The 9,607-nt window shown below is 46.3% G+C and overlaps 1 protein-coding gene across 1 annotated transcript; it reads right to left on the bottom strand.

Annotated features, from left to right (window-relative positions):
• Positions 1-131: 131 nt before the first annotated feature.
• RNF183 (ring finger protein 183) lies at positions 132-3,491 on the bottom strand. The gene is made up of 2 exons (XM_060250917.1): positions 3,005-3,491; positions 132-1,416 (listed from the first exon to the last, which is right to left on the bottom strand). Exon 2 carries the CDS (start codon positions 1,355-1,357, stop codon positions 776-778), a length of 582 nt encoding a protein of 193 aa, XP_060106900.1. The 5' UTR covers positions 1,358-1,416; positions 3,005-3,491; the 3' UTR covers positions 132-775.
• Between the last annotated feature and the right edge of the window lie 6,116 nt (positions 3,492-9,607).

The following is a 9,607-nucleotide window of genomic DNA, read 5'->3' as shown; positions in this document are numbered from 1 at the left end:
TATAAGTTGACCCTCTTCAGTTTCTTCCTTGACCAAGAGAAGACCAACCAGAGAAAGAGTTCTCTCTCCTTCCTCCTCTTCCCCTATTTCCCCTTAGCTAAATCATAGAAATCATTGAAGTCAGAAGAGGTGGATTAAGCATCTGTCCTTTAATTTAAATGCTCTCTTGAAGTAAGTTTGGGAGGCTGGCAGCCTGCCTTCGGTTTGTAGTGGCACTTTGAGCCAGTGCAGTAGAGGGCTCATTAAAAGTAGGCTTGGGAGCACTGGAATAACTGCTTTCTTCCTGGGGAGCTGAGTGGCACAAGTTCTTATGAATTAGCTTGCCCCAACCAGAAAAACCTAAGGTAGAACCCACTGGGTGCTTAGGAGATAAAGCACACCATGAGTGGGTGTAGCACAATTACAAAGAAAACAATGAGCACAATGGTTTTCCTATCTGGTTAAGACATCAGCATTCAGAGGGCTGCAACTGTGCCCAGGCTCAGGACTTGGGGGCGGGGGTGGGGGGGTAAGATCTGAGGTATCGGAAAGGCTTCATGATTCTATCTCCTTCCCTCCTTTCACCTCTCCAAGTTTTGCTTTCAGCGGTGCAGTCCTTCAGCAGAAGCAGAGGTTTTGGCACAATGGCAGGTGTTCATTCAAGTGCACTGTCTTGTTGGCTCCCATTCGCCATGTTTGGAAGTGGAAAACTCCCACGTTCCACACAGCCTCCCCAAATGTAGGGCCTCTGCTTCCTTGCTGTATATGTCCCTGAGCAGCCCCTCCATCCCTGCTCTCAACCCATGCCCCAAAAGATCTGCTTGGTCCAGAAGATGGCGAAAATGAGCAGCAAAGTCACACTTAAGATGATGGCCATTAAGTAGGTGAATATGCGAAGCTGGGGGTCACGAACACAGTTCCACGGTGGAGAGCTATTGGGTAGGGTGGTTGCAGTGGCAGTGCCCCCCATGGGACTCAGGTCCTGGCGGCTTACAGTGCTGGAGTCTGTCTCTGGGCCCAGGTCGAGGGTGTAGACCCTTGGCTGGCGCAAGCAGTATTTGCTCTTGCGCTGCTCCTTGAGGCACAGCTGCCGGCCTTCCAGGATGATGTGGTTGGGCTCCAGGCGCAGCAGCCGCAAGACAGCATCATTAGTGGGAAGTTCAGTCACTGTCTGGTCGGAGGGGAGTGTGGTGGGGTGGCGGCAGAGCGGGCACTGCAGCCGGTTCCGCACTGTAGACACCAGACTCAAGTGAGCCAGGCACTCAATGCAGAAGGAGTGCTGGCACTGAAGCACTTTGGGTGTGCGGAAAGTGTTGTCATAGGGATTCCAGCAAATTGGGCAGTCGGCTGCTGGTCCTGGACTCTGCTTCTCAGTCATGCTGTCGATTGGACAGGAGCCGAGCTTGGGCCACAGACTTAGTAAATCTACGGTGCTACCTGGGAAAGACAAAAAAAGTCACTAGAGGTTTAATGAACTGTTCACATAAAACACTGATGTACATATGCAGAACTTTATATTATGGTTATAAAAGGGGTGTAGAACATGGTAAATGACCTATAGTGCCAATATCCTAAAATTCTGAACTAGTTTGTAGCCTACATGGCTGTGCCTGGAAGTTTGCAGCCAATGCCTGCAGAAACCTTAGAGGGGACAGCTGACCATTTCCATTGGTGGGGGTGGGGGAGACCATGCCTTGCTCCTTCCTGTCAAAACCCTGAAGATGCAATAAAAATCCACAGTAAGCAAAAATTCAATCAAATCATGCAGATTTCCCCAGGGCTGAAGCGCACTATGAATGCTTACAATTTTTGTAAATAATCATCCTTTTGGGAATGTGTATCATCCCTTCTTTAAAGACAGCAAGGTAGCTATTCTCTACGTTGTGTCATATTGAATTCCATTAATAAGCTAGTCAACTAGTTTGCTGATTTGGCATCAAGGGGTGTGGCCTACTATGCAAAAAAGTTCCTGCTGGGCCTTTTCTATCAAAAAGCCCTGTTTTTTTAAAAAATATATAATGTTTTATTTCCAAAATAAGCTTCAGAAATTTTAAAATGCCTACAAGGAGTTAAGAAGCCCTCCCACTCCTAGGGCAGATGATAGATGTAGCTGCTGAGGCAATCCGTATTGTGTAAAAATTCAATGGATGGTGACAGCTAAATGATGCGTCTCGTCCATGGAGGTGGGTGGAACAATTGCTTCTGGCCCTGTGGTTTGTGAGAGGGGAACTGGAGACAGGGCTTCTCTTGAGTTCAGCTGTGGAACCAGTTTTCAGACCCTTGGAATATGCAGTAGTACTAAAAAACCCCCACTGCTGTTGAGCATGTGAAAATAGATCATGCAATAGAGTCCCTTCAACAGACTTGGGAAGTATAGTTGGCAAATACAAACTCATGGCAAAATAAAAATAAACAATGGAGCCAATGAAATGACAAACTAGTAAGGACTTCTCCCCTTTTGGTACTGGTGTGGGGATACATCATGTATCTGTTGAAGTGGGCTCTAGTCCCAACCAGTGTTCCCTTTAAACTGAGTTAGCATGAGCTAGCTCACAGATTTTTAGCCTCCAGCTCACACATTTTTGTCTTAGCTCAGGAAGGGTGACCCCTAAAGCAAGCACAATAATTTATGCAGTAGCTCACAACTTTACTGTCAGTAGCTCACAAAGTAGAATTTTTGTTCACAAGTCTCTGCAGCTTAGAGAGAACATTGGTCCCAACCACTTCCTGTTGTCATAACAAAGTCTTTAAGATTCTTCTGGATTCTTTACTACACCAGACTATCATGCCTGCCCCTCTGGAATGTTTTGTTTGTAATCCTGAGGGACAGATACTTGGCCTCTTCTGTCTCTCATTTTTTGTAAAGGGCCATGTCCATTGACAGTCTGGTATTAGTAAGAGCTAGCAGGATCAGCGCCTGACCACAGTCGGATGCATTATGCTTGGGGTGGGTCTGACAACATGGCCACCTCATGATCTCTTCAACCCACCCTGGTTTTTTTTGCTTTTGCCCCATAAGACTTACCATGAAAATGGGCCTCATCCTGCCTGGATACCAGAGAGAACTATAGCAGCTTGGCAGGCACAAAGGAGCTGAGTAGCAGACACTGCTGCCTGCTCCTCCACTCTGTTTCCCCCGTTGTCTCCGGCTTCCTCTTTGTTTTGATGTTTCAGCTGCTGACAGGAGCAGAGTTCACCTGGAGAGCGGGCTGATTCTAGGATTCTGGCTCAGAAGGGGGCAGGGAGCCTTGCCAGGGCCAACACTTCCTTGGCTGGCGCTGCCGAAGGTGAGGGTATTCACCCTCCTCCTTCCATCACCAAGGGACCTTGTCCCTTGAGCGAGGCTTGGTATTCTGTTCTGTGAGGTTGGTAGGCAGCTGTTGTTTACTGCAAAGACCTGCCACTGGAAGAGACAGGAGAGAGAGAGAGCAGTGGAAGGCAGAAGAGGGCGGGCCAAGGCTGCCATGGAGATGCTGAAGGGACTAGGCCAGGCTGACCCTTTCTCAGGTACACTGAGATGTCCTCCATGGGGGGATGGAAGAGGACACACATGGCTCCTTTTTGATTCCTGGAAGAACCATGTATATTTTGTGCATTCAAAAAATAAAATCCAACCATAGATTCATAAGAGCTAGAACTTTTTAAAAAGAAAAACTGGAGATTTGTGAGATGCTGAATTTACTATCTCACATCCCACACTCCTTCCTTCCATGGAATCCCTGCAGCTGTGGTCAGAAGGCTTCTTGTTCAAGGCTTCCATCACAGTTCCCTGTGGTGGAGGTCCCGAAGATCTCAGTTGTTTATCAACAGCACCCTGTTGGTTACCTCTGAGTGGACTTTGCAGTTATGAAAGAAATGCCAGAATGTAGACCTTGGCTGGTTTATGGCCTTGATGGACCTCCAGGCACCACATTTATTTCCTGCAAAGGCACCCATGTGGGAAAGTCCCCAAATAGTCTGTTGCACAAGGGAAAGGATTCTTATCGCTCACTGTCACCTGTGTGTTTGCTGTAACCTGCACCCTGGCTTAACCTGGAGTGGTGGCTGGGACTGAACTCTTTGATCGCTCATGTTTATCTGGTATCCTTGGAGATTTTCTGTTGAATACACACTTTGCTAGGATTTATGACCAGCTGCAGTGTTTTATGAATTCCGGCATGTTTTATTGGCAGAGGCTGGAACAGATAGCGTACTTCCTCTGCAAAATGTAAGCTAATGGAGAGGGGCTTCAATGGAACAACTGCCTTGTGGGGAGAAGGTGCCATGTTTGATCTCTGACATGTCTTTTGGGCAAGGAGCCTTCTCTGCTTGGTATCCTGGAGAGCTGCTCCTGGAGCAGAGAATATTTACCTACTGGCACCAGTGGTCTGATTTGGTGTAGCACAGGTCATATGCATGTATACTCCAGGTCCCAGTTTAGGCCCTAAAACCTCCAGTTACAATAGGGTTGCCAAGTCCAATTCAAGAAATATCTGGAGACTTTGGGGGTGGCGTAGACTTCCCAATTCCCAGGTCCTAGCACGGGATCCCCCAGTTTTACAGGCTTCCCCCAGCCAGCTGGCAAGCAGGGGGAAGCCCCACCCCCACAGTCACCATGTACCTGTAGAGCTCTGGCAGGTTTAGAAACCTGCAAACAGGTCCATTTTTAAAACATGTGCCTTTAAAGTTGAGCAGGAAGTAGGAAGTGCTTCATGGGGAAGGGTCAGCAGCAGTTTCATCAGCACAGACCCTCCATTTCTTTAGTTTTCATTTTCAGAGCAGGTAAAGTTGTGGAGGAACCAGACCCAGTAAATGTGTGTGTGAGAGGAAGGGAGGGAGGGAAAGGGGCAGGGGATTCCCCGGTTTGGAGACCCTCCCCCGCTTTAGAAAGCAGCGGGGGGGGGGAGAGAAATGCCTACTGGGCACTCTATTATTCCCTATGGAGAATGATTCCCATAGGGAATAATGGGGAATTGATCTGGGGCTCTGGGGGGGATGTTCTTTGAGGTAGAGGCACCATATTTTTAGCATAGCATCTGATGCCTTTTGTCAACATACCCTCCAAGTTTCAAAAGGATTGGACCGGGGGGCCAATTCTATGAGCTCCCAAAGAAGGTGCCCCTATCCTTCATTATTTCTAATGGAGGGAAGGCATTGAAAAGGTGTGCAGTCCCTTTCAATGTGATGGCCAGAACTCCCTTTGGAGTTCAATTGTACTTGTTTCAACTTTGCTCATGACTTCACCCCCAGTGTCTCCTGGCCCCATCCTAAAGTCTCCTGGCTCCACCCCCAAAGTCCCCAGATATTTCTTGAATTGGACTAGGCAACCCTAGCTGACAGAGATCAGCTCCCCTGGAGAAAATGGCTGCTTTGAAGGATGGACTCTGTGGCATTGTACCATGCTGAGTCCCTTCCCTTCCCCTCCCAAACCCCACCCTCTCCCAGATCCACCCCTAAAGTCTCCAGGTATTTTCCAGCATAGTCCTGGCAACCCTGCTGCTTAGACATGCTAGCATATGGACACTATGCTGAAAAGTAGATTTTTTAAAAAGTGCATATTGCTTTGCATTTTCTCTTGGACATATGCTTAGGGCATCTTTCTTCATGATATTTGGGATACACTTAATGTGACAGTGTACACCCACATGTGTACTCCTAAGACTGGCTGCACTTGTCTGTTTAGGAATACCTGGGCCCTGTCATGACCCACGACCCTCCTAGAGTTTGTGCTTGCTTACTCTCTCTGCCTTGTCATGCCAGACTGGACAAGCTAGCTTAGACAAGTCCTGGTTGCTTAGTGAGGAGAGGAAGCCAAAAGAAACATTCGGAGTTAAATATCTGTTGCCAAAACTCTCCAACAGACTGCCAGCCCAGGACCTGAGCTTGAGAGAAGGACTGCAGAGCTTCAGAAGTTCTTAGAAGGGCTGAACTCCTAAGGAATTCTGAGATGTAACAAGCACCCTGGAAGAGCCTCATAAAACTTTCACACTACTGCCTGAAACTCCAGAAGTGTTGATAGAAGAGGTGGATATTTTTTGTTGGCCATCTGAATTTGGGGTTGGTGAGACACCCCCTGCTTGTGAGAGAAGCAGAGCAGGTCATTGAAGAAATATAGCAGATTCTAATTTCAGCAATGGCATTGATGTAGGGAGAAACATCACCCCTGGAAGGTAGCTCTATGCCTGATTGGTTCTAAGCAGCTACTGAAATGGACAAAGGGAAGAGGTAAGCAATGGATGTTTCTCCTGCAAACCAAAGTGGGCAGAATAAAACACAGGCATCTACTCTCGAGTGCCCCGTTTGCTACCTTGCCTATAACAATGCGTTCAACACTCCTTTGCTTTTGTCGTGCTCTCATACCTTCTGCTTGGAGTGCCTGGCCAGACTGTGTGCCTTCCTGAAGCCAAACCAGACCTTTTCTTGCCCTCTCTGTCGAGAGAGCATCCCTCTTCCCCAAGAAGGGATCCCCAGCCTCCCAGCTAACATGGAAATCATTCAGCAGTTTCCTCCATGGATGCAAGAGCTTGAACAGGTCTGGATGGATGGATTTCACCTGTGCTATCTGAAAAGGCTACCAGGGGACTCTAAAGAAGAGGGAAGGGAGATTCTCGTGACAGTGGACTTGTACAAAGCCATCTCCCAAGACAATCAGCCCCGGAACTTCATTAGTATTCATCCCCCCAGATCTGTGCATAGTGAGATAGGTCGTCTCTTGTTGGAAAACTACCCCAGTCTGATCTGTGCTGCTGCTGTGCTGTTTGTGGTGGTGATGCTACCTGTGGCAGTGTTTCTTGGGTTACCACGCCGTACCTAGATCAGTTTAGATCTTCCTTCAGCATTCATGTTCCATACCAGCTGCTTGGCTTGAGGTTGTTGTTATGTGTGTGTGTTTTGCAAGTGTATACCAAGAACAGACAAATGCTCAACTACATTGTCCTTCTTGGGAAGTGCTAACAACTTGGACCTGTGCTACCTGTTCAGTGTTTAGAGCAAACTCAGTATTTTTCACTGAATAGGAAGGAGAAGCAATGACTCCTAATAAGTTCAGGGTCAAGGGTTCGTTTTTAATATTCAAGAGGAGAAATGGAGAGTGTTCTGTGTTATTTTTTAATTAACTCAAAAGAAATGTCATGTACATTATTTGCAGAATTCTGAAACTATTGTAAACCACAGATGTTGCACCTTTCAAACATGAGAAGTTCTGCTCAGTCCACCTGTTGCTTCTGAGGTTTCACCAGGTACTGTCAACTGACCATGCCTAATTTTGCAGCTATGTGGACTAGAAGCTTGCTTTTATTTAAAACAACAGCAGGGACTGCTGGGCTCAGGCTATTCTGCACTTACACATTGAAGTTGGAAAAAGGAGCACATTGGGGCAGTAGAAGTCTATGCAGGGTGTCCAGTGTTAAGCCCCCAATGTCTCCAGTTTAAAGGATCTCTAGTAGCAGGGATGGAGACCTGCTGCCAGTCACAATGAGGGTTATTCTGCTACATAGACAAGGGGTCTGTTTCTGGAATGAAGAGGTCTAAAAACTCTAAAACTTCTGAAAAAGCACCATCACAATCTACCAATTAAAGAGACAAGAAACACTTCCTCTGCCCCCCCCCCAAACCTCTTTTCCCAAGAACTGGACATAATTTACCTCCAGTCCTTCAAATGGACCTTCCTATGATCTGTAGAGCTTGTTGTAGTACCCTGAATACCTGACACTAATTTATTCTGCAAGCCTGCACTTGGGACCTGAGTCTTACCTCTTGGCTAACTGTGTAGAGCATTGTGGAATGATGTGTATTACCAGGGTGTTTAGACACTTTGTGGAATGTAAGGCTGCAATCGCACATATTAAATAATGTACTTTCAATCCACTTTCAGTGCACTTTCTAACTGGATTTTGCCAGTTCACAGTAAAATCCAGTTGTGCATTGAAAGTGTATTATTTGGTGTGTGTGATTGTAGCCTAAGATACACACTGATGCTGAAAAACAGATCTATCACATCAGGCCTTAAGGTGTGAAAATAAGCATGCTGATTTGTAAGAGAAACTTGTGTGTGGTGATGGGTTAATAACAAAAACTTGGAAGTGAATGCCTTGAAAATTACTTATTTGACTGGTTGCCCAGGGGCTGTGCCATCTTTTATATAGAATGCTGCGTATATTAATTTGATATTCTTAGCCACTGTAAAGCTAGTTTTAAAAAAGCAGATCTGCCAGTTCCAAAAATTAAGATTCTCTGCCAAAGTTTTTTTTAGTGTACAGATTCCTCATCTATTCAGGCAGTCAGTGGTTTCTTGGTAGTCCCTGTGTTAATCTACTTCCAGGTGTAAGGATAAAATGGGATAACTCCACCTACACAGCCCTGAAATTCTTGAAGAACAAAAATGTAATAGATGGGAGATGCCTGGGTTTAATTTAATTCGCTAGATTTTTCTCCACATCCTCTGAGGAGTTCAAGGTAGCATCTGCGGTTTTCCCTCCTTCATTTTGTGAGGTAAATAAGATTAAATGATTAACCCAGTGAGCTTCATGCCGAATGAGGAGAAGGAGAAGGAGAAGATATTGGATTTATATCCCGCCCTCCACTCCGAAGAGTCTCAGAGCGGCTCACAATCTCCTTTACCTTCCTCCCCCACAACAGACACCCTGTGAGGTGGGTGGGGCTGAGAGGACTCTCACAGCAGCTGCCCTTTCAAGGACAACCTCTGCCAAAGCTCTAGCTGACCCAAGGCCATGCTAGCAGGTGCAAGTGGAGGAGTGGGGAATCAAACCCGGTTCTCCCAGATAAGAGTCCGCACACTTAACCACTACACCAAACTGGGAATCTAAGTCTGTGTCTTCCCTGTTTCTGTTCTAACAACGCTTGAGTCCAATAGCACCTTTAGAAATCAACAAAGTTTAATTCTGGGTATAAACTTTCTAGTGTGTGCACACTTCTTCAGATGCATTCAAACAGACTTCGCCAACCATTACAAATCTACTTCAATGTATCTGAAGAATTATGTATGCACACAAAAGCTTATACTCAGAATTAAACTTTGTTGGTCTTAAAGGTGCCCCTGGACTCAAACTTTGTTCTGTTGCTTCAGACCAACATGGCTTCCCAACTGAATCTGTTCTTAATCTGACACTCTAACCTAAAGAAACAAGCTAAGGGCCCACTTAGATCTTGAAGCTTATTGGGCGACTATTGCCAGTCTAACCTACCTCACAGGACTATCATGAGGTGAGAGGGAAATGGGATCATCTCATTCCTGGTAGAGCATCTTATGTTCCTTGAAAGAGTGAGGTATAGTGATAGACTATTAAATAATGTTGGGTGGAGAGAAACAGGGCAGTAACCCCTACCTGGTCTATGCCATTCACTTGCTATTTAATGTAAAAACCTGTCCAGATAGAAGCAATGTGGAAAGTGAATGAATCACAAGGCACTGCTCTGTCCCCAGCCACATTCTTGCTGTGCTTCAGCCAGCAGAAAGAGCACTTGGATCTCTGTTGCCTCTACCTAGTTGCTATAGGTCCAACCACCTTCACTAGATGAGCTCCCGCATCACATTAACCGCAGCACACAGCTCAACACAAATGACACTTCTTATTAATGGCCACTTTCGCTTCATGAGACTGCCACACGTCCTAAATTAAGATTTCTACCC

Source organism: Heteronotia binoei, chromosome 12 (genome assembly GCF_032191835.1).
Source record: "Heteronotia binoei isolate CCM8104 ecotype False Entrance Well chromosome 12, APGP_CSIRO_Hbin_v1, whole genome shotgun sequence".
NCBI lineage: Eukaryota > Metazoa > Chordata > Lepidosauria > Squamata > Gekkonidae > Heteronotia > Heteronotia binoei.
Note: the sequence above shows the minus strand (reverse complement) of the source record. Positions and strands in the feature narration are given on the sequence as shown.